We start from the raw sequence: 25,927 nt of genomic DNA, 5'->3' as shown, positions 1-25,927 counted from the left end.
CATTGAACGTCTGCTGTATGAATTTGGAAAATAGCATGACAGTCCAGGGACAACTCATGGGGCCCCCAGGCAATAGGGGATCATGGGGCCCCTGTGTCCTTGCCCAAACTCAAAAAAGCCTATAAAAAAGGTACCAGGGGCATCTCATGGGGCCCTCTACTGACCCCAGGCCCTCGGGCAGTGCCCGAGTTTCCAAATGGTCAGTCCGCCCCTGCGACAGTCAAAGATAGCATTGTCCTACATATTGTAAGTCATTTTCATATATGCATGAAGAAAAATATTATCTTGGACAAACAATTCAGTGGTTTCCCAGGAACTCCGTTGAATGCAATAAACATGTCTTTTTTAACTACAATAAGAATGAGCTGTATTTATTTTTCTCCTTTTTTAGACTCAGCTCCCTGCACCGGCCTGCCCCAACAATCTCCGTACTCAAGTGCAGGAAACTGCTTTCAAACAATTGTTCAACTTTGACATCCCGGTACTAATGTGGGACCGTCATTTAATAGAGGAGAAAAACCTTACCCAGAAGCTACCGCCATATGGATGGAAAAATCTTTCTATAGAAGGTAATCGATCAACATTTGTTTAGTTTGTCTATCAGGGTAGCTTAGGAAATCCATTCTCGCAGGAGATACTGTACATTTTTACCCACCTCTGATGTGCTGGGATTTCCTCTGAACAGTACAAATCTCATTTCTTACCCATTAAACTCCACATAAACAGCTAAATGCACAGTGAATTATTATACATGCCAAAGTATTTGTTACTCTGTTCAGCCAGTTGTGTGATTCAGTGACCATAACCAGGACTCGGACCTCACTTTTCTTCATTATGTAATACAGATTGGTCCACAACCCACCCTGGCCTGCTGATTGGCCCTTGAAGGGGCAGTAGTATATAAGGTCATCCCTGTGCATTTTCATCCTTAACCATGTTTAGGCAGTACTGGGCTGTACAACAGAGAGCGCTGAACCTCCCGGTTTGAGTGCTACTGTGTACTGTGCAGGGGATTTCAGAATGCTAAAACCAATTTTCCAGTACTTGTCATATTTAAAAATACATTTAATATTTCTTAAAGTTGAACTCCAGGAAGTTATAGGAAGCATCAATTAATTAATGTTATGTATTCATTGAGAAAAACACATTAATTGTACAGTATTTCAATTGCAACGTATTTAGATGTAGGAATTTGACTTGACTGCAGCCTTGTGAGTAGCAAACACTCCTGTGTAACACAGCCAGCTGCGCTGCGAGAAGATACTGTCCGATGTACAGCTGAATGCCGCTAATCAATGCCCTGTACATCAGCACTCTGGGAAAAGGAGGGTCTGTAGTTAGGGACAATCCTGTGTCCTGCATTCACATGTGCTGATAAGAAGAGAGAACAGAGTGACGACTTCATCAGTCTGTTGCCACTTCATCACTATCCAGTCACAGGCTGACGACAGGAGGTGACATGGCTGTGTTGTTTAACTGTAGTAGAGAAAAGTCAAGTCACCCGGCTGGATGTGCTATGTGTCAGAGCTATATAAATCTCAGGACTGGATTGACAGAGACACAATTGTTTTGGCAGGCAAGTCAGTTCTCATATATGTTGTGCAACTGTGGATTTAGCTGTGTGCCTGGAGTTCAGCTTTAATGGACACATAACTGCAAGTCACATAACTTGTAAGCAGGATACCCAGGACTCTGTCCTCGGACCAGTTATGTTTAACCTTTTCATAAAGGATATAGAGGTTGGTATAAATAGTTCAATCTCAGTGTTTGCTGATCATACAAAACAGAGCAAGGCAATACTTCACAAGATATAAGGGTTACTAAAGACAAATAGACTGTGCACTTTGCAAATGCAGTTGTACTCTGCAAGGGAATTTGCTCCAGAGCTTTGTAAATGAGATGAAGATTCTCTTTGCAAAGAATACCCAATCACATGCAAGGAAAATAAGAACAGCAAAATCAACCCCATAGAAACTTTGCAAGAAGACCTAGATAAAATAGAGTGGTTGGCAGCTATATGAGAGATGAGGTTTAATGTGGAAAAATGTAAAGTAATGCACTAATAATATGTATGCAAGTTACACGCTTGACCTCTAGGGCAGGAGCAGGCAACCCTAAAGAGGTAGAGGTCTACCTGAACAACATGGAAGAAGTCAAAGATCACAGAGGCATAGTGTCGCCTCCTCACACCTGATTTCGACCTCTACCGTGTCACAATTGCTTGCATTATGCAACAATCCTGGGTTTAAATCAGGTGATGAGGAGGCAACATATCACCTCCTCGCCACTTTGTGAATGAGCCCCCAGCTGCAATCAGCAGCAGCACCTATAGGGCTCATTCACATGTAAAGTTGGGGGGGGGGGGGTAAAACCCTATGGTTGAGTTGCAGTTTTACCACCCCCAATCCCTACCCCCTTTAGCTGCTGTAGCAGCAGCCACAGGTGTACACATTCATCAGCAGGAATTTGCTTTGGTGGGTGCTACTGCCTGCCAACCATGACTTATTCAAGTAAATGGGGCCACTCTGCAATCACCCTGTAACTGTATGGAGTTTTGGTGCGCTTTCAGAAAGTGTGCCAAACCTACAGGATATAATAAAAGTCTATGGCTAAACGCAGCAAATCCGCAGGAAAGCTGCTGGTACACTGCACTGCACCCGTGGTGTGGGTAAACCGCAGCACATCAGTGTGAAAGCAGGCTTATACTATTATGCCCAGTGTATTGCTTCACACTGACCTAAAGATCTCTTTTTTTCCTGCTGCCGACGCCACTCTGGAGACCACTAGCTGGGATAAGAGGTGGAGTGCAGTTGGTCTCACTCCACATGGAACAGGAGCCGGCACTACAGAGGAGGCATTGGCTCATGCAGCTCTTGCTCCCTACTACAGATCCAATTTCTAAGTAGTCACTTTGCATAACACTCTGTTTGATGGCAAGTGGATGGCGGGTCAGCAAGCCCAGAACATGATCTATCAGACACCTGGCTGCGATCTACTGGTTGCTGACCCCCGTTCTAGGGGAATCGAGAATATCTAATATCCTAGTAGAGGACAACAAGGTTAGCAGACTGTTAGCATGCATTAAAAAGGTTATTTACTCACGAGAAGAACTATAACTCTATCACTTTACAAAACTCTGGTTTGGCCACATCTTGAGTATGTCATCCAGTTCTGGCCACCAGTCCTCAGGAAGAATGCGCTGGAACTGGAGAGAAGGACAACAAAGCTAATAAGGGGACTGGAGGATCTCAGTTATGAGGAATGGCTACAATCACTAAACTTATTGTTCTTGGAGAAGAGACGCTTAAGAGGGTATATGATCGGAATATACAGATCTTTGAATGGTGACTCTAGCATGAGGAGGAAACTATTTAGTCTCATAATGAAGACAAGTGGCCACACAATGAAGTTGGACAGGAAATGGCTCAATCTTAAATTGTGTAAGGGGTTCTTTACTGTTAGAGCGATAAAGATGTGGAAACCCTTCCAAAGTTGGTGGATTCAGTGTGGAGTGCAGATAAATTCAAAAAACTTTTAGATTTATTTCTTAGCAAACACAATGTTCAGGGACATTGGAAATAATAGAAACGTAAACACACATGCATTGAATTGGATGAACTGGTGTCTTAAGTTAATCTTGCAGACTATATAACTATGTAACTAAATCAGGGGTGCTCAACCTTCTGAAGAGCGAGGGCCACATAAGTGATTTGGTAACCAGTCGCGGGCCTCAATGAAATTAAAATGGTTCCCATTTTCATTTTTTTTTATTTTGCTATTTTAAATAGCATGATCAACATTTTCCTCTTGCAGCCGCTGAATGGCAGTGGGAGAGAGAAGAGGAGATGCCGGCTTTCAGCGGTTGCAGGAGGAAAATGGAGAGGATCGGTTCCAGTATATACTGCCCCTCCTTTCCAAGTGTGAAACAGAATGCAACAGGGAGGCTGTACAGACCCCCTGGAGCATGGGTTAGGTTCGCCATTGCGACCCCTGATGCTACAACAGTGGTTGAGGTGGGAGGTAAAAACACGTCTCAACTATGGGGTTTTACTGCCCTCCAAACTACAAATGTAAACAAGCCCTTACTGTCCCGAGCCCTCTATAAGGCTGCTTTCACACTGATGCACTGCGGTTTACCTGTACTGGGGGTGCAGTGCAGTGCACCTGCGGGTTAAGTGAACTTTGACTTTTATTATATCTTGTAGGTGTGATGCACTTTAGGAAGCACACCCAAATTCCTGCATTCAGTTAGAGGTGTAGGGCCACACCAGAGGGGTTTGAGGGCCACCTGAGCTAAATGATCTTCTTTATGTCTGCATTGAGTTTTGCAGTAGGAATGACAACTAAAGCAGGGAAAAACAACTGCTATCTCAGAGTTCATGTATTCTGTATGCAGGAATTTAGGGACCATTATCCCCAAACCAGATGACTATTTTGAGTGGCCTGGTCTATGTTCCATAGTCTGCTGGGTTTATAAGGGTCACTAATTAGAAGGGTGCTGAATTCTCCCAGTTCTAAATTTCTGAGGCTCCCATAACCTTGGCTGAATTCTTCATTTGCTCTAGTGCAGGGGTGTCAAACTGGTGGCCCTCCAGCTGTTGCCAAACTACAAGTCCCATGAGGCATTGCAAGATTGACTGTTAAATGCATGACTCCCAAAGGAACAGGCATAATGGGACTTGTAGTTTTGCAACAGCTAGAGGTCCGCCAGTTTGACACCCCTGCTCTAGTGTGCATGTATGGCATTACATTGGGCAGGAGTGGATGTGATTTGGTCCTTTCCAACAATGTATCACAGTACTAGACTATTTCTCCATCAGAAATACATGAGGTCCCTATAGAAGAATGTAGAACATGATTTTTCTAATTTTTTTCTACCTGGTGTCTCTATTTTGAGTGAGTCTGGGCCATCCACCAGTTACAGTAAGGCAAAAAATAATGCAATCCTCTCCCAACACGGCACATACAATACGAATATAAAATCCATATATATCCTTCCTAATGTGAACTTTTTATACAGTCTTGTTTGATGGTGTTATTAGCTCACTGACCCTTCCCACTTATTCAAACCGCTTGCACTTACACATTCATTTAATCGGATCAAAGTACAAATTCCTAACAGACCTCTACCACATCCTAATGTGTAATATTATCCTGTTGACACCAACACAAACCCAGAGGAGAATCCATCTTCAAATATGGAGACAGCAGAATAAGACTGTGACATTTCAGTAGAGCATATCAGATCTGTGAAACAATGACATTACTTATTTTTGGTGGAACCACCCGCTGAAGCACACAAAGTTTCAGTATCCTAAATTCCCTGCGGTGGAGAACACAAAAAGCTGTATTGTGGGTGTTGGAATTAAACACATGAGGGGAGGATAATGTGCTGCGCTGCATTTTACTGACACTGACAGATGTCACTAGTTCATAGAGTGGTAACCGATATAAACTGCACTCAAAATGTTAGGAAAAATTATTGCATTAGCTATTATAACCTGGGAATTATCACATAAAAGTATTTTTGTGTAATTCACAATTTTCAGAGACCATAGTATTAATTGGCACCTTACATAGTTACTAATGGCTCAGTTCACTAATGAATATTGCTTGTGATATTTGGATCATGGGACTCATTTGATCCAAACTATCGCATGTGATATTGAAAAAGTGAATTTACGATCAGTTTATGTGGTATTTACTGCAAAAATAACAAATGTATGGTAAATACTGCATAAACTGACATTCACTTTTCTGATGTTTATCAGCGAGCTTACAAATGAAGAGGCCATACATAGTGTGATACTGTAGGATTAAAAAAACTAGTAACACATGGTATTAATACTCACATCTAAATTGTTCAACAAAACATCCAAAATATCGTCAGGGAACTACAACAGTGAGTAGCAAACACTGCTGTCTGTGTCTAACACAGCCAGCCGCACTGTGAGAAGACTCTGTCCGATGTACAGCTGAATGCCGCTAATCAACACACACAAAACTTGACTCCACCCTCCCCATAACAATTGCCAAATCAGATACAAAAAATATATATATAAATGCATACAAAGTAAATATAAAATCATAACATTTCATGAATATACACAAGGTGTAAAAAAAGAATACATTGGTGAATACTGGGCATAAAAAAGAACCCAAATGAAATTTATGTCCTTTTTTTCTCACAAATAGAGCTTTCTTTCGGTGGTATTTGATTTATTTTTTGCGCTATAAGCAGAAAAAGACTGAAAATATGAAAAAAAAAAACAATATTTTTGACTTTTTGCTATAAAACATATCCAGTAAATAAATTTAAAAATCAAATTTCATCATAAAGGTTGGCCAAAATGCATTCAGCTACATGTCTTTGCTTAAAAAAATCCCAATACCTGTAAATTAATTGGTTTATGTGAAAGCTATAGCATCTACAAATGGCAGTATATATACTGAAATTTGTTTTTTTTTTATTCTAGTAATGGCGGCGATCAGCGACTTATATAGGGACTGCAGCCGGCATTCTGACAGGGAGGGGGGGGGGGGACTGACTAACTGCTATTGACATCCCAATGACACTAATACAGTGTTCAGTTCTAACAAAAAGCTCTGACACTGTATTAATGACACTGGGTGGAAGGGGTTAACATCTGGAACGATCAAAGGGTTAACTGTGTGCTGTTTTACTATGTGTGCTGTGTGTGTTTTACTATGTAAACTTGCTGTTTGTACAAGCAATACAAAGCAGCATGTTGGTGCTGACAGGGGAGAGATCTGTGTTGTTTACACACAGACCTCTCCCCTGTCACTGTTTCTCGGCGATCACTGGGTGCCAGCGGGGAATCTACAACCGGGACCCAGTGATCGACAGCTGTAGCCGCCAAATGGCGGTGCGGGTAGGGTTGCGCACGCACACACTTCCTACCCAGAAATGCAAAATCACATATATATATATTTATACGTGATTTTGCACAGCCCTGTCGCCCTGGTTAAATAGAGTCAGCAGTTTACGCAGCGCTTTACAACATCAAAAGCCCCCTAAAGGTCATCAGTTTAGGATTACGGAGCAGGGCTTGTGCTAGAATTATTGCTCTCACTGCAGCGTGTGCGGCAATATGTAACCTGTATCGCAATCAACGTTTTCATGCATAGGCGCCCCAGACACGTGCGTTCACATTTGTACGCGTGTAAATGTGGGGTGGGGGGCCTGAAAATTTTTATGGGAGGACATTTTATGTGCTTGAGTGTAACTTTTATTTTTTGCAATTAAATAAAACATTGTTTTTGCTTAACTCTTTTTCATCACATAGGGGACAAAAAGTCCAATAATAACACTCTCCTGTAAAAACAATATACAAATACTTGCCAAGCCTAGCAGTCACAGACCCAATACCATTCACTATTGGTCTACGTGATGGCCTAGTCAGGTCTTTATGGATTTTAGGTAAGGAGTATATAATGGGGACTCTGAAAATCAAAGTATAGAGATAGGTAGCCTCTTTTGGGGTTAAAACCTTCTCCTTTTCCCCTTTTTTTGCCAATTCATTTCTTTTTCATACATTTTTCTATTGAAAATTACCACTCTCCCCCTTTATCTGCTGGTCTCACTACAATAGATTTTTTTCCTTTGTCTAGGTCACTAATACCTTTCTCAAGATAACCTGGATTATCATACTTTCCAGGCCAGAGTTTTTAATTCTTTTGGTACCATGCCTTTAAAGGCTTCCACATAATGATTATGGCTAATCTGGGGATTGAAAGTGGATTTGTGTTCTCAAACCACCATGTACTCCATTTTGCGCCACCACCTCCCTCTACGTGCTCAGTAAAGGATTTCCCAAAAAGTACTTTTTTTAGGTTCAATTTTCTAAGATAATTGTGAGTGCCAACATAAACCTCAAATTTGTCCAGAGGCTTTCTGGGTGTACATTTGAGGCCCATATTGAACATGTTCAGTTTATGTTTATTTAGGCTAGCCTGACTAAAGTTAAATATTCCACTCCTTGCTGTGATTTGTTTCTTTCTACTTGCCCTATACCCCCTGTATTTATTTTTGGTCCCCATGGGTCCTTACCCCGTGTTGCCATATTCCCGTCTTTCTCTGTCCTGTCTTGGTGGTCCTCCTCCCCAACCATTCTTCCCACCTGTGTGCATCCAATGTATTGTGCTTGCTAATCAGGATCTCAAGATGTATGCACAACATATAAACATTGTTCCTGTTTTTTTACTGAGAAATTATTTTAGCTGTTTGAATTTTGACTTATTCCTAAAGCTTGCCATAAACAGTCTTTTTTTTTTTTTTGTTCAGGGAAAAACAAACAGATTCCTCCAACTACACAAATGAGGTGGATGTAGGAACCCTCCCTGCCAGAACACTGTTTTCTGATAGCATGACCCAATGCTCTCAGAATACATCGATCAGCCACAAACATTTTCCAGTTTGTCTATTTGAGAGAGGTCGATCTAACGATTGACTTCTGTCATACAGGGAGGGCTACACACTGCTAAACTGTCCGAATTTCAATCTGTCTATGGCCAGCTGTAATGTCTTGTAGAACAGTTGTCCTGCAGGCAGTCTACTAGCTGGCCACGTTTCTGCTGGGGTTTTGTAATAACCGAGACTTAAGGTGGCCATAAATGGATCAAAATTTGGCTGGTTCATCAAGGAGCGACTGAATTTCCATCCATCTATGACTGCTTGACCGTTGAAGAGCAGTCAATCCAAGGAACAGCAGCTCTCAGAAGGGCTTGTTGGAAGTGTTTTGCTCGATCAGCTGCAGCACTGATCAGTGTATTTTGATGGTATGCATAGGAGCCCCGCTATTGGAATACATGGGTACAGCAGGAAAGATTCCCTCATGCACCTTGAATAGGGGAATCAGTTCAGTTTTTTTTTAATCAAAATAAAAAAACATTTTATGGCCAGCCTTAGTAATGATTGAAATTGAAGGAAATAAACTTGACACTGTCTTAGCTGAGCTGAGGTCATGGAAATTGCAGCATGACCAATTGATCTCTGCAAAAAAAAAACTTTTTACAACAGGCTGTTTACAAGATTAATTATTCCACATTTATTTATGACTCCCCATTTCTGCAGTCCAACAAAATCGATTTGCTTTGCAAAATGTGTAAGACCTGTATCCTAGCCCTTTGTCTGTATTTCTGCTTTTCTGATAAAATAAATTAGAATATATCTGTTTTACATAACTGGTTATGCTTTGTTGGATGCATGCTCCTAGGTTATTGCAGTTGTTTTGCCTACACCTATCATAAAGCACAAAGCTGTATTACAGTTCTGCACAATACAAACAGAAACTACTGTGTTATATCACCAATGCAAAGCTGTTGTGTATCAGATTACCAATGGCAAACATTTCATCTGACAAATGCAAAATTAAATGTGGCACACTGTTTTGCATTATGCATATTTGGCAATAACATGAGCTCATAAAATTTCCGTTGCTGTATTGTCTATTTTAGTTATTATTGTTTACTTTGTTTCCTACTAACTTTATAGTTATTTCTAGAGAAATCTAAAATTGGTTTATATTTTTGAGTAAGAAGATTTGTGATCAAAAATGATTACTTCCCTTAAAGTGTTAGTTCAGTTTTACAGAAAAAAAGTAAGCGTACACTTAACACCAGACACCCTCCCCACCCCACTGGTCCTTGATGTACTTAACTCCGGGGTTGCCGAGTTGTCAGCACCCCTGCAGCCACTCCAGCAGTCCACGTATTTGGAACCCTCACTCTTCTCCCTCCTCTCTGTCAGTGCTTCCAGAACAGACAAAATGGATTCTGATTGGTCAGCACCGTCTCTACCTGCTAAAGGTTTTGTTCAGTCAGTCTTTTAAACTGATTTAAACACATCCCCCCATCATGCATAACTGTTTCACTGTCCTATCCAGGTGTGCATCATACAATGAATTAACCTTATCATCCTGTATTTCAGAAGTGTAGTTAGCCATTTCCCTGGAGTTTTTTTTTTTTTTGAAGCTTAAAGTGTTATTAAAGTCAGATTATAAAAACGCTCATTAAACACTACATAACAGAGTGCACATACTCACAAAATCACTTAAGCATTCATTTTGTGTAGAGTGATATATACCTGGTTGATCCTGCCTTCAGCTGTCCCTCCCATCTTCTCTATGTCCCCACCATTGCAGGCTGAGGTTGTGTAGACCAGCTGGTGTCCTCTGCTGAGCATGCTCCCGTTTCCATTCCTTCCTAAGCTCTTTATTTCCTACTTTTTCTTAACTGTGCAGCCCACATGCCTATAGAGTCACACATATGGGCGTATACACAGGGATAAATGACACTCCCCTCCCTCCACCTTCATGTCCTGCTAAACACTATGGTGGGCAGGATATAGTATGCTGATTGATTACATTAAGAAACTCACAAAAAGCTTAGTGTTAATATAAATCAGTATTAACTATATCAAATGTAATTGCTAATACCTGTAAAGTAAAAAAGAGCCTTGGATGCAGGTGCCATCTGAACAAAATGAAAGCTAGTGTTAGTCATCTTTGACTCTGCCTACACCATATTAATGCAAAAAAAATACACATTTCATGTTCAATAAAGATTTATGGGGAGCTGTAAAACAGGTTTTTTTATATTTATAACTTCATTTGAATTGCTGTATTGACACTGTTTTTCAAAACAGGCACAGCACCAATCAGGGCTGTGCAGACTCAAACTCATACTGTAGTGAGCCTTTATCACCATAGTAATAGAAGCCCGTCTCAAGGATCCTTCCCTGCAGATGCCATAGAACAGGGAAAGATCATGTGACCACACAACAGGGAAAGATCATGTGACCACACAACAGGGAAAGATCATGTGACCTCACAACAGGGCTGCAGGAATAAGGTACTTGGAGGATAAAAACAAATACAGTAAATTAAATATGGCAATGAACACTTCTCTTTTTAGCATCACTTTAAATCCAAGTAAACAGCCAAATACACAGATAAATAAAGGAACTCTCCTACCTGCCAAAGGACTTCTGTCCCTTCAGTCCCGAGATTTACACAGATATATCACATTGCACAACAGTCTTGTCTGAACAGAAATGAGCATATTAGTCTGCTGCTTCTCTTTTTAATGTACAGTCACCAGCTGGTGGAGGACAAAACCTGTAATTGTTACTAAACTGCAGAAGAATCTTGCTTTTGCTTTAGTTTTTCACTTCTGAAGTTTGGTAACACTTAGGGCTCATGTACACTGCAGCTGATAAACTCACGTTTAGGAGTTTCTGCATCTTTTTCAGCAGCCCCTGAACTCAGCCTAATGTTTTTCTATGTGTCCATGTACACATCTTTGTTTACAGGCATTTGAGTTTACAGTCGTTTTTGTGAACGCACCAAACTTACGTTCAGCAGTCGATTTTATCAGCGTTTCAAATGCTAAACACGGTAATTCGCGTTTATAAGCGTTTGCGTTTGAAATTTTTTTGAACTCTGCCAGTTCCCAATGCTGTCCAGAGCCTTTTTGAAAGATGAAAAATGCATGCAAAGCGTTTTCAAGGTGCTTAGATGGACAAAACACTTAACAGAGGCTGTTCCTACCAAGCTTGTCACACATTGTAATGACCAATTCACACCTCAGACCTCTCCCACCCTTGGAAACAAAAGATATGTTAATGACCATTCCTCATGAAGACCCCCTGCCAGGTGGCCTTAATGACTCCCTCCACCAGACACCTGTCCCACCCTAGGAAACAAAAGAAATGTTAATGAGCAACTCACACCTAAGCTAATGTCAACACATGCTGCTGTGTCTGCTTCTACTCTCTGTATTTCTCTGAAACAGTCTGAAATAGTTAATAATTTACCACTTTTCAGTGCATTCTGGACATTTTGGAGGTTCTCCTGTGCTTTTCTTTAAAAAGCGCTTCTAAAAGCAAACGCGCATAAACACGGTATGCAAACTTGGCTAAACAGACTTTTTTTAACCTACGTTTTCCTGCAGTCTGTTTCCATCGTTCAGAAGTGTCCTGTGTACATGGGGCCTTCCAGGTCTCATTCCACCCCTAACTTGTGAATAGACATTGAAAGGACAAGCAGCAGAATAATGAGCTCATCACTCTACTATCTCATCTTATCAACATTCTCCTTGTTAGCACTTCAGCACTACTGACTAGCTGCTTCTCCCTCCCTGTGCATGCAAGGGAGTGACATCATAGGTGGTTTGGCCATTCAAGCAGCCGCAGCACGGGAACCTGGAAGGAAGAACTGGTAAAGATGGAAGCCTTCTTCAGCAGTGACAACGCATCGCTGGAGAGCTTCGTTCTAAGGTAGGTCTTTCATAATGTGCTAGTATGCAGTGCATACTAGCACATTGTGCTATTACTTTGCAGCAGGGGACATTTTTTTTTTTGCAAATGATTTTACTACCGCTTTAATGATGTATTCATGTATACAGAGTTGCATTGATTTGTGTATGTTATAATTTAGTTTTGACCAATCTCAAGTTAATATACCATTTGCTGCTTTTATAGATGTTACCTCTACGTTAAAGCTACTCAATGATTCTGCAAACAGGGGACTTTTTGACTGGCAGACACCAAAGGGGTGTATACGTTGTGCTGTGGTTGGAAATGGTGGAATCCTTAATGGTTCCCGCAAAGGGGAAGAGATAGACCAACATGACTATGTTTTCAGGTAAGCGTTGAACTGACTAGACTGTGAGGGCCCATTCACGTCAGTATGCAGGGGGCATTTTTATGTGTTAAGTGCATTAACTAGACTGCAACACACCAAAAAAAAGGACACCGTGCATTGAGGTGCAGCACATGTGCACTCTGGAGTTGCCCTGGGGTATCATTCACAATATATGTCACCAACACATCACTGCATGTTGAGGCATGAAAGCTGTTCCATACAACTTAGTAAGGGCCTGACCTTGCTTAGCATTGTTTATTATCAAGGATTGCTGCATTGATGGAGTAAGGTGCAGTTTCACACAGAAAGGGGCATTCAACACTGCTGTCTGCTAAGACAAACTATAAATACAGTGCCTTGAAAAAGTATTCATACCCCTTGAAATTTTCCACATTTTGTCATGTTACAACCAAAAAAGTAAATGTATTTTATCAGGATTTTATGTGATAAACCAACACAAAGTGGCACATAATTGTGAAGTGGAAGGGAAATGATAAATAGTTTTCAAAATGTTTACAAATAAATATTTAAAGAGTGTAGCGTACATTTGTATTCAGCCCCCTGAGTCAATAATTTGTAGGACCCCCTTTCGCTGCAATTACAGCTGCAAGTCTTTTTGGGGATGTCTCTACCAGCTTTGCACATCTAGAGAGTGAAAGTTTTGCCCATTTTTCTTTGCAAAATAGCTCAAGCTCTGTCAAATTGGACGGAGAGCGTCTGTGAACAGCAATTTTCAAGTCTTGCTAAAGATTCTCAATTGGATTTAGGTCTGGACTTCGGCTGAGCCATTCTAAGACATGAATATGCTTTGATCTAAACCATTCCATTGTAGCTCTGGCTGTATGTTTAGGGTCGTTGTCCTGCTGGAAGGTGAACCTCCGCCCCAGTCTCAAGTCTTTTGCAGACTAACAGGTTTTCTTCTAAGATTGCCCAGTATTTGTCTCCATCCATCTTCCCATCAACTCTGACCAGCTTCCCTGTCCCTGCTGAAGAAAAGCATCCGCACAACATGATGCTGCCACCACCGTGTTTCTCGGTGGGGATGGTGTGTTCAGGGTGATGTGCAGTGCAAGTTTTCCACCACGCATAGCATTTTGCTTTTAGGCAAAAAGTAAAATTTTGGTCTCATCTGACCAGAGCACCTTCTTCCATATGTTTGCTGTGTCCCCCACATAGCTTCTTATAAACTGCAAATGCGACTTCTTATAGCTTTCTTTCAACAATGGCTTTCTTCTTGCCACGCTTTCATAAATGCCAAATTTGTGGAGTGCACGACTAATAGTTGTCCTGTGGACACATTCTACCACCTGAGCTGTGGATCTCTGCAGCTCCTCCAGAGTTACCATGGGCCTCTTGGCTGCTTCTCTGATTAATGCTCTCTTTGCCCAGCCTTTCAGTTTAGGTGGACGGCCATGTCTTGGTAGGTTTGCAGTTGTACCTTACACTTTCCATTTTCAGATGATGGACTGAACAGTGCTCCGTGAGATGTTCAAAGTTTGGGATATTTTTTTTTATAGCCTAACCCTGCTTTAAAGTTCACAACTTTATCCCTGACCTGTCTGGTGTGTTCCTTGGCCATCATGATGCTGTTTGTTCACTAATGTTCTCTAACAAACCTCTGAGGGCTTCACAGAACAGCTGTATTTATACTAAGATTAAATACACACAGGTAGACTCTATTTACTAATTAGGTGACTTCTGAAGGCAGTTGGTTCCACTAGATTTTAGTTAGAGGTATCTGAGTAAAGGGGGCTGAATACAAATGCACACCACACTTTTCAGATATTTATGTGTAAAAAAATTGGAAAACCATTTATCATTTTCCTTCCACTTCACAATTATGTGCCACTTTGTTTTGGACTATCACATAAAATCCCAATAAAATACATTTATGTTTTTTGTTGTAACATGACAAAATGTCAAGGGGTATGAATACTTTATTAAGGCATTGTAGTTGGCATTCCTCTGTAAAGTGTTTTACCAGCTGGATCTGGGTGTTATTCCTGCCTGTCTAGCTGGGCAGAAATGTTTGTCAGCACAAGATAAAAGCCCTTACTTTTTGGTCAGACTTGTCCTTGCACATTCAGAATTGTAATAAATAAGTTATAGCAATGGTGCCGCGCCCTTTAAATGAATATGTATCTATATATAAAAGGTATAATTAATGAACTGCTTACAGCAATTCATTAAATTGCTTAGTAATGAGAGAAATATCAAACAATATAAACCAACATTGGTAGCAAAATAATGGTTAGAAAATAATACATATAAATGTTTAATTCATGAGTGAATACAATCAAATGTGAATCCCATCATGCTTGCGGCTTGCTCAATATGCTGTAACAAACTGCTCATACAATCCAGATAGTCTGTGCTAAGGGACTACTGGGCCATAAAGCGTGGATTTACTTTGGTGTTTTCCTTTGTAGAAAGCAGACTGGGCAGTTCACCTCCTTACTCCTGGTAGTGCTGTTATGGGTGAATCCAGGATATGGGTCCTCCCTTCAATAGGCTCTATATATTTTCGCCCTATTACTCCAGGTATACACCGGGAAGAAAAGAGAGAGAGATAGTGCCTTATCTTTGGTAAAAGGTGAATATTTATTTGTGCCAATATTGCACTCACAAGGTAAAAAATCATTCAGCGCTTTTAAAAGTGTGTCCAGCCTGAGCAGTGTGTAGACGCACACTGCCTGTACTCGCCGTTCCAAGGAGTCGGGTGCGTGGTGACGTCAGTGCCCCTCCCCAACGCGTTGCGCCACAGGGTCACGTGGCTTCGTCCGGGGGATGTAATTGGACGAACACAAGATGTTGACTCCTTATATAGTATCCAGCGCCATTTTCTTGTAGCCCTTATTAACTCCGCCATAATTTCGAAGTCATAATATGCATGAGAATCTTTTGGCGGTGATTGACATAAGAAGTGACAGAAAAGTAACAGCTTATGTTGCACTTGAATGTATAAATGTAACCAAGCACCCTATGGTTTTTAAGACAGTGTGTGAATCATCTCTCCAGGTGGTCTATTAACATACAAATGTTACTATATACACAGAAAAAACACATGTTGTTTTAAATATATATATACTACATTCTATTAACATCGGGATTGGAGCAAAATAGCTAAAAAAAATATATATATATATTTCCTATGTGGAATGTATAGATGGCAAAAAAAAAATATATACATTCAGAAAAATAACATATAAAATATAAATAAAAACTGATAAGAAATAAATGTAACCTATTCTTCATTAGATTACAATAAAGTAAAAATAAGAATGCAAATAGAAATAAAAATGCATAACCAGTGCAAAAAAATATAAAAATAAAATAATAATATATAAAATTATTTTAAAATACAATTAATACTTAAAAAGTTTGGAATCCTAACTATTCGTTGAAAAATACTCCTCCCTAAATAGAGTGCACTTGGAACATAAACAGGTGTACTCATCTGGATTAGGGAGATATTAATAATCACTGATAAAACACGAGAGATCAAACTCTTTATTGAGGCCTTTGGGTGCCAAGCTGTCCAATTCATATATCCAATATGATTCCTTTTTACTAATCTCTCTGACTAAATTATCCCCTCTCCAGTGTTTGATATGCTTTTCTATACCCCAAAATTCTAGTCCTATGGCTTGTTGTTGATGAAATTGACGAAAGTGTAGTGGAACATTGTGATATTTATATCCCTTATTGATATTGGAAACATGTTCTTTAATGCTTTCTTTTAATGATCTCTTTGTTCTACCAATATAGATTTTATTACAAGGGCATTTTAGAGCATATATAACTCCTTTAGTATCACAAGAAATAAATTGTTTGATTTTATATGATTTACCATTAATGGGATTTTGAAATTCCAGCCTTCGTTTTGGATTATTTTTAGCCCTTAAACAGCTATAACATCTACCACATTTATAGAAACCTATTCCTTGAAAGAAGGTGTAATTGGTATTATTACTAGGTGGGTTTAAAATGTTCTTAACCACTTTATCTCGGATGTTAGGGGCTTTTTTGTATATAAATTGGGGTTTAGTTGGAATAATATCTTTTAAATCTTTTATCTAATTTTAATATATCCCAATGTTTGATAATAATTTGTTGTATGTCTTTATACTGCTTGTTGTATGGCATAATCATAGCTACATTATTTTTATTCATGTTCGATTTGATTTTAGTAGTGGGTTCTAAAAGTTGTTTTCTATCAAGTTCTTCAATTTGCTTTCTTACCTGTTCTATATTTTCTCTCTTGTATCCTTTATCTATGAACCTTTTGACTAAGACGTTGCTTTGTTCTCTATAGTCTCGTGTGTTGGTACAGTTTCGTCTCAAGTGCAGAAATTGGCCTCTAGGGATATTATTATGATTGATTTATGTTGGTGTCCATTATTAGATTCTGGTGTATAATCATTCCTGTACTCATTTCTGTAATTATTTCTGTAATCATTTTTGTACTGTGGTATATAGTGCCTTCCTTGTGTGGGGTAATACTGAGGGCCTCTATTGTGATTGCCTCTTTCTGTTTTTGAAGTATGGTCTACCTCTAGATTGCATATATGGAGGTGGATTTCTATTGTGGTAGAATTGGTTTTGATTATTCCATCTATAATCATCTCTTTGATATTGTGGAGATCTATGCTTGCTGGAATGGTTGGATGGTGGGAGTGGGTGATTACTATATTGTGTAGATTTTTTATTAGAAAATCCTTTTGGTGAATGGTTAATGGGTGCTTTAGGTGTAGCATTTTTGAAACCTATAGATTTTTTCATTATAGGTGGTTTGATCATTTCTATGGGTTTAGTGGGTGTATTTTCTGTGGATTAATGTTAGAATGTTGCCATTTATAAATTTGTTAGAGATTAAATTCTTACACAACTTTCTGATATTTTTTCTTTTTCTTATTTTTAATTTCCAAATCTTTGATTTTGACAATTTTATTCAATTCAGTCATATATTTATTGAACTCTGGATGATCTTTGTATACCTCCACTTTTTCTTTATATTCTTTCAGGGCTGATTCAATTTTCCTCATTTTTCTTTGTTTCCTTTTGCTAAGAAATACTAACAATTCCATACTTTTTTCACTGAAAAAATTAAACCATTCAGTGATATCATCCTCTTCTAATAATCCATCAGCTCTGGGTAGGTCCCACCGTAATTTTTTGGGAATAATCCTCTCTTTGAGGTATTTTTTTAAAGTGGTTAAATCCCACCAAGCATTAAGCTTTTTTTCCATAATGTGTGTGGTTTTTCTAAATAGATTATGTATATTAATATCCACTTTTTCATCTTTAGTGAAAATACTATCTATATCAATAGTTCTATCTTCCAAGAAGGAAAAAACCTCCATTGCGTTTACTAACAGGTGTATGAGTATAGAGAATGAACTGTAGTGGAGTTACCTGTGAGCCACTAGGAGTAAAAATGTGAGATCTGAATAAGTTCTCAGGCTCCTCTTTACATCCTCATATATATGTATAATAGTAATAAATAAGTTATAGCAATGGTGCCGCACCCTTTAAATGAATATGTATCTATATATAAAAGACATAATTAATGAACTGCTTACAGCAATTCATTAAATTGATTAGTAATGAGAGAAATATCAAACAATATAAACCAACATTGGTAGCAAAATAATGGTTAGAAAATAATATATATAAATGTCCAATTCATGAGTGAATACGATCAAATGTAAATCTCATCATACTTGCGGCTTGCTCAATATGCTGTAACAATATATATTTTACAATATTTATATTTTACAATGTTTATATTTTATTTTTATTTGCACTTTTATTTTATTTTTGTATTTTTTTGCACTGGTTATGCATTTTTATTTCTATTTGCATTCTTATTTTTACTTTATTGTGATCTAATGAAGAATAGGTTACATTTATTTCTTATCAGTTTTTATTTATATTTTATATGTTATTTTTTTGAATTTGTATATATTTTTTTTTTATTTTGCCATCAATACATTCCACATAGGAAATACTGTATATATATTTGTTTTAGCTATTTTGCTCCAATCCCGATGTTAATAGAATGTAGTATATATATATATTTAAAACAACATGTGTTTTTTCTGTGTATATAGTAACATTTGTATGTTAATAGACCACCTGGAGAGACGATTCACACACTGCCTTAAAAACCATAGGGTGCTTGGTTACATTTATACATTCAAGTGCAACATAAGCTGTTACTTTTCTGTCACTTCTTATGTCAATCACTGCCAAAAGATTCTCATGCATATTATAACTTCGAAATTATGGCGGAGTTAATAAGGGCTACAAGAAAATGGCGCTGGATACTATATAAGGAGTCAATATATGGTGCTCGTCCAATTACATCCCCCGGACGAAGCCACGTGACCCTGTGGCACAACGCGTTGGGGAGTGGCACTGACGTCACCATGCACCCAACTCCTTGGAACGGCGAATACAGGCAGTGTGTGTCTACACGCCGCTTAGGCTGGACGCACTTTTAAAAGCGCTGAATGATTTTTTACCTTGTGAGTGCAATATTGGCACAAATAAATATTCACCTTTTACCAAAGATAAGGCACTATCTCTCTCTCTCTTTTCTTCCCGGTGTATACCTGGAGTAATAGGGCAAAAATATATAGAGCCTATTGAAGGGAGGACCCATATCCTGGATTCACCCATAACAGCACTACCAGGAGTAAGGAGGTGAACCACCCAGTCTGCTTTCTACAAAGGAACACACCAGAGTAAATCCACGCTTTATGGCCCAGTAGTCCCTTAGCACAGACTATCTGGATTGTATGAGCAGTTTGTTACAGCATATTGAGCAAGCCGCAAGTATGATGGGATTCACATTTGATTGTATTCACTCATGAATTGGACATTTATATGTATTATTTTCTAACCATTATTTTGCTACCAATGTTGGTTTATATTGTTTGATATTTCTCTCATTACTAATCAATTTAATGAATTGCTGTAAGCAGTTCATTAATTATATCTTTTATATATAGATACATATTCATTTAAAGGGCGCGGCACCATTGCTAAAACTTATTTGTTACTATTTTACATATATATGAGGATGTAAAGAGGAGCCTGCGAACGTATTCAAATCTCACATTTTTACTCCTAGTGGCTCACAGGTAACTCCACTACAATACATTCAGAAGTGTGCTTTTTCATGGTGATCAAAAATTAAATTCAACACTCTGCTTTCTTATGTACACACGAACATATTGTAAATCAGATGCATGGCTTATTGTTTTTATTGCAGAACTACTGAAATTAGTGCAGCTCTTTTACAGAGTTACTTTTTATACCTCGTGATCTTACCTGGAGCTGGAACTCCATGACCTGTTATGTTTTGGAAACACTGGGATTTCATAAAGTTTAAATGGTATTACCTGTCTGTACAGCTCCTTGTGTACTACTGTCAGCAAACAGTTCTTTCTTGTACTTTTTCAGACTAAATGGCGCAGTGATTAAAGGCTTTGAGAAGGATGTTGGTACAAAGACTTCATTTTATGGCTTCACTGTCAATACCATGAAGAATTCACTGCTTAGATATTATGAGGATGGCTTTACTCAGACACCAAAAGGAGAGGTAAGATACATAGGTAGCTGCCATTACATGATCATTGAACCCCTTTGCTCAACCTCTCACAATAAGGCGCTCAACAATCCCCCCTTTACACCCAGGCAAAGACTAGGTTCACACCTATGCAGGTTGCATTTAATGCGTTTCTGCATTGCATTTTGCATTTTTGCACTTGCGTTTTTGCCACATTTTTGATGCATTTTGTTTTCATTTTTTTTATTTTTCTTGTTGCTAGGCAGATTTTAAAACAAAATGCATAAAAAAGGCAGCAAAAACGCAATACATGCTTTTCTTCAGCGTTCCCATTGAATGTTTTGCATTAAAAAAAGTCCCTTTCCAAAAAATGCACTAGTTGAAAACCCAGAGATGTGAACCTGTCCCATAGGAAATCATGTTAAATGGACTGTACTGCATTTCTGCAAAAAACTACAGAAACCGCTTAGATGTGAACCTAGGGTAAGGAAGAGTGTACTTAAAGTGGTTCTATAGGCTTAAAATTTTTTACCTTTATGCATTCTACGCATGAAGGTAAAAAACAACGTCCGTGCGTTGCTTCCCCCACAGCCCCCCTATAACTTACCTGAGCCCCCTCTCGATCCAGCAATGTACACGGGAGCCTTGGGTCTCCCTCTCCTCATTGGCAGAGACACAGCATTGGGAGCTATTGGCTCCTACTGCTGTCAATCACAGTCAGTGAGGAGACAGCAGGGGGTGGGGCCGAGCCACGGCTCTATGTGTTTTATTGACGCATAGAGTGGGGCTTGGGAGCGAGCATGCAAGTGGCTTGCTATTGGGGGCACTGGTCAAGGGGAAGGATCGCCAGCGGGGGACCTGAGAAGAGGAGAATCGGAGGCTGACCTGTGCAAAACCACTGCACAGAGCAGGTAAGTATGACATGTTTGTTATTTTAAAAAGTAATGAACCTTTAGTATCACTTTAGAGGGCATGTCCAGGCATTATCCAGATTTAACTCCACACCACCCTCCCACTCAACCCTCCTGCTTTAGATCATATCTTAGCATTGCTGTTTTTCCTGTAGCAAGAAACAGCTTTTATTATTCCTTGTGAACTCATCAGCAGGCTTGGAAAATTCTTGGAGGGACAGCATTTGGGAGGTCATTTTATATTGGTGGAGGCATGCCCCCAGATCTCCATCTACCAAGACCCCTTTCCCTGCACTCAGTGTGGGAGGGCTCCTCGGTTTCAAGGCAGCAGCATTGTTTTGCTAGGAAAAACGAATTAAATGTATGCATGTGGAGTTGGACTGAGATGGGTGGGAGATAGGTTGTAATCCAGCAGGAAGGCCTGTCAATGCCGGTTAGGATTTAGTGCTGCAGAGACAAAGGAGTTGATTTACTAAAGGAAAAAAGACTGCCTACTTTGCAAGATAATTTTCTTAACAGCTTGGTGAGTGAGAAGAAGCTCTGCTGACTTCCATCATCCAATCACATTCAAGCAAAAATGCTGTTTTTTTTTGTATTTTCCTTTTACATGATTGGGTATTTTTTGCAAAGCAAAATTTCACCACATTCAAGCTCTGTGGAAAATTCCAGTGCAAAGTGGTGGTTGTAACGGTACAAGTGTTATACCTTAATGCATGATATGAATTCTGCATGCAGCTCCCCCCCAGCCCCCTTATAAACTTACCTGAGTTTGATCTCAATCCAGCTTTCAGCATTTAATCTTGATCAACTATTAATTTGGGACAGGCTGGAGTTATTTATGGCCACCCTTAGAGTCTTTGTTTTAGTAATTCCAGAATGTTCTGCAATCTACGAATCTGAAAAGCCATAGTTAAACTGACAGATCCAAGAGAAAAGACACGTTCACCAATTTTTCTAGTATCTTTACATGGCTTATTATTGCCTGGTCAGGGCCATCTTTAATATTGATTGGACTTTGGGCAAACATTTTCTTGGGCAGTTTCACTCTCCACCCCAACAAAAAACAAAAACACACATAGACCTATCTAAAAAAAACTTTAATAATGTAAACAAAAGAACTGGTCCACACTCACTGACTGATTCTGACTCACTGTTTGGTTGCTAGAGGTTACTGCACATTTTTTGTATTGCTAATGTGAATATATAGAAACTGCGCTTGGTGCCCAAATAACTTGAACTTGAATTCCAAAATGATACAGCTGCACTCAAAAAAGCTTGAAAAAATACAAATAAAATAATATAAAATACTAACATAACACTAATATTGTTGAGTTGTGTGAGAATATATACAAATAAACTATATAAATCAGCAAGGATAACAATTAAATGTTGTATAAATTAAATAAAATCACCAAAATCGTGATAACTGTGAAAGCAATAAAGTCCATATAAAGCAATAGTCTGTATATGTATGTGGTCAATGAAAAGTGTCCATCATATCCTTTAGATGCAATATAAAGTAACCAGTGCGCCCACCACTACTAATAATACAGCCTCTTACCAGATCATTAGACCCCAAAATAGAGGTGGTCTAAACTGGCATGTAGCTGCATAGGTCTTGCTCCATGTGTTTATTCATATAGGGAACACATGCGGTGTTACCATATTACACTCCACTCCAGTCTCCCTTCCTGCTCCGTGTGATCGCTCAGCCAGAAAAAATGAGACTCCAATAATGTAACACCACTAAATGCTTAATAGGATCAAATAAAATTCTATATAAGTATATAAGCACAAATCTTAAAAATGCTGCTGGTGCTGGCTCCAGACTGCCGTGGGTGATGTCACCACAAACTCCACCTTGCCCTGACGTACATTTCGTCCAAACAGACCTTGTCAAGGGGATCAGCCTATGCAGCTACATTCCAGTTTGGACCACCTATAATTTGGGGTCTAATGATCTGGTAAGCGGCAGTATTACTAGTGGTGCTGGGTGCACTGGTCACTTTATATTGCATCTGAAGGATATGATGGACACTTATTTTCATTACTTTCACTGTTATCATGATTTTGGTGAATTTATTTGTTTATATTTAGAGACAACATTTAATTGACATCCTTACTGCTCACTGATTGGTTGCTAGAGGTCACTGCACATCCTTACCACTCACCCATTGGTTGCTAGAGGTTACTGCACATCATTACCACTCACTGATTAGTTGCTAGAGGGTACTACACATCATTACTGCTCACTGATTGGTTGCTAGAGGTTACTGCACATCATTACTGCTAACTGGTTGCTAGAGGTTAATGCACATAATTATTGCTCACTGATTGGTTGTTAGATATTACAAAAGATCACTACAGTTCACTGATTGGTTGCTAGAGGTTACTGCGCATTATTACCACTCACTGATTTGTAGAGGTTACTGCACATTATTACCGCTCACTGATAGGTTGCTCTAAGTTACAATGCTTCATTATCACTTACTTATTGGTTGCTAGAGGGTACAGCACATCATTACAGCTCACTGATTGCTAGAGGTTACTGCACATTATTACCGCTCACTGATTGGTTGCTAGAGGTTACTGTGCATCATTACCAATTATTGGTTGCTAGAGGTTACAGCACATCATTACAGCTCACTGATTGGTTGCTAGAGGTTACAGCACATCATCTCCTCACTGCCTGCACACCATGGACTGGGGAAGTAAGGGGACCCACTAATAGATAGAAACTCCTAGAACTTGTTATTAGCAATGAGCAGAGCACACACAGCTATGAAGGTTAACTGAGTGCAGGTAGGAACAGAGCCCAATGTGGGCAGTATCCCTGAGGATGGGCTGCCAGGAATAAATGACTAGTAATGCCACCTGCAGTAGAAGGTCCCTGTCAGGAACCATCGCGACGCATGGGTCTACACATGCGTAGGTGTCTGCCGAGACGTATAGGTGGCAGGGCACTAGGACCCAGGCGTACCTGTCGTCTGGACAGTACTAGACAGGCACTAGGACCCAGGCTACGCCTGTCAGGTGCAGGGCGGCCTATTTAAGCTAGCCCTGCACAGACACTTGTTGCCGAATGGTCTTTGTATCCTGTTACCTGTGTGTGAGTACTTCTGATCTGGATTGTTTTGACCTTGTTGCCTTCTCCCGTCCTGACCCCTTGGCTTGCCTGACTCTGCTCCCGGATGTTCCCGTTTAGATCTGACCTCCTGGTATTGACCCTGCGTGTGACCCGACTATCCTTTGCCTACCGTTTTGTACCTTACCGATCCTCTAGTTATCGTCCCGGCCTGCATGACTCTGATTTAGCTCATCCATCCATCCACCCCGCAGGGATCACTAGGCTCCCTTACATCAGACTCCTAGCTCTCTGGAGCCCCTGTCAGACTCCTCTACCCCTGTTGGAGATACCTGGTAGTTGCGACCTGGTACCGGAGCGCTCCAAGTCCATCCCCACCATCAGGGGCCCTGGTGAACAAGTGCTCCGGTGCTTAGACTCCGCACGCTGGGAAGGCTCTACCGGGGGACTGATAGAGGTGCTGTCAGGCGGTCCCTTACAGTCCCACTGGGAATAGAGACGTCATACAGGACAAGTTGAACTAACACAAAGTTTGTCCTCGTGCAGCTTGTTGTCGGGTGTCCAGATGTATCCAGCACCTCTCTCTCCTCCGCCATCACCTTCCATCCCCATCGCCAGCTCAACCCACAAAAGTCAGTGTTTCCCCAGCCAGGTATAGCAGCACTCCGGAGCCTGTCCTCTTGTCCACCAACACAGGCTGCGGCCACCCTGCTATATGAGCCAGGCCACCACTTTCATTGGCCCTTTGCTCTCTCCATCTACCACTGGGCCGCTGCGGATTGAACAAGACGCTGTAGACTCCCATGGTGAAGGCTGCATGTGTTGTGTGTCCTCACATTGCGGAATGTGCGCAATGAAAATCAAAAGCTGGGATAACTATATGCTGGTAGCATGGGCTCTAGGGGCAGCTGCTTTGGACCTCACAACAATGACTGGGCCCGGAGCAGCTGCCCCTTTTCCTCCACGTGCCTAGTCTTACTGTAATTTAGCTGTGTCCTGGTGTTTTCAACATTTCTCTATTGCTATTCTACAAATATATACATGATATAGAAAGTTTTTAAATGATAATAGATTCCCTCTTTTTCCTGCATGAAAATACAGGGACTTCGCTACATCTTCATACCTTCAAATAAGAGAGATTATGTCATGCTGCGCTCCAGCATTTTAGGAGTTCCTGTTCCTACTGGAGTTGACAAGGGAAATAAGTAAGTTGGTACCATGTGTATTCTATCTAAAGCACAAGATTAATTCAGTACCACAAATAGAGATGTAACATCAACCATGGCAGAAAACAATATGAACAATCTCCTGTGCTCAAATGTAGTGCTCAAAGACCAATAGATTTCCATAGCTTAAATTCCAAAATGAATGTTACCACCATGCTTTGCTGCCTTCTTAGGACTGAGGTTGTCTCTTTATGCATAGCACTGAAAAACAGAAAAGAGGGCGCACCATATTACCTTTAAACTCCATTTATTGATGCATAAAACCAATCATTATACTCACAAATAATACAAGCTGCCTGGTTCTGATGAAGAGAGGTTACCCCTTGAAACACGTCAGCCATATTAGACCTGGATGGTTTCTTCCCATATTGAGGAGCAAGTGCTACAGATTTGGCATCTGTCACTTTGAATATATTGGTATGTTTGTGAACTCATTTGTTTGTGAGTATAATTATTGTGTTTTA

At 39.9% G+C, this 25,927-nt stretch overlaps 1 protein-coding gene across 1 annotated transcript in view; it reads left to right on the top strand.

The window, feature by feature from the left end:
* The window catches only part of ST6GALNAC2 (ST6 N-acetylgalactosaminide alpha-2,6-sialyltransferase 2), a 103,135-nt gene that overhangs the window by 64,813 nt on the left and 12,395 nt on the right, over nucleotides 1-25,927 (top strand). The window contains exons 5-8 of the mRNA XM_089682660.1: nucleotides 392-569; nucleotides 12,503-12,665; nucleotides 20,136-20,274; nucleotides 25,339-25,442. Of these exons, the coding sequence (XP_089538786.1) occupies nucleotides 392-569; nucleotides 12,503-12,665; nucleotides 20,136-20,274; nucleotides 25,339-25,442 (584 nt within the window). The remainder of the gene's footprint in view (nucleotides 1-391; nucleotides 570-12,502; nucleotides 12,666-20,135; nucleotides 20,275-25,338; nucleotides 25,443-25,927) is intronic.

Source organism: Staurois parvus, unplaced genomic scaffold (assembly GCF_062004578.1).
Source record: "Staurois parvus isolate SC_StPar_1 unplaced genomic scaffold, SC_StPar_1.0 ptg000293l, whole genome shotgun sequence".
Lineage (NCBI taxonomy): Eukaryota > Metazoa > Chordata > Amphibia > Anura > Ranidae > Staurois > Staurois parvus.
The sequence above is the reverse complement of the archived record's forward strand: the minus strand, read 5'-3'. Positions and strand labels throughout refer to the sequence as shown.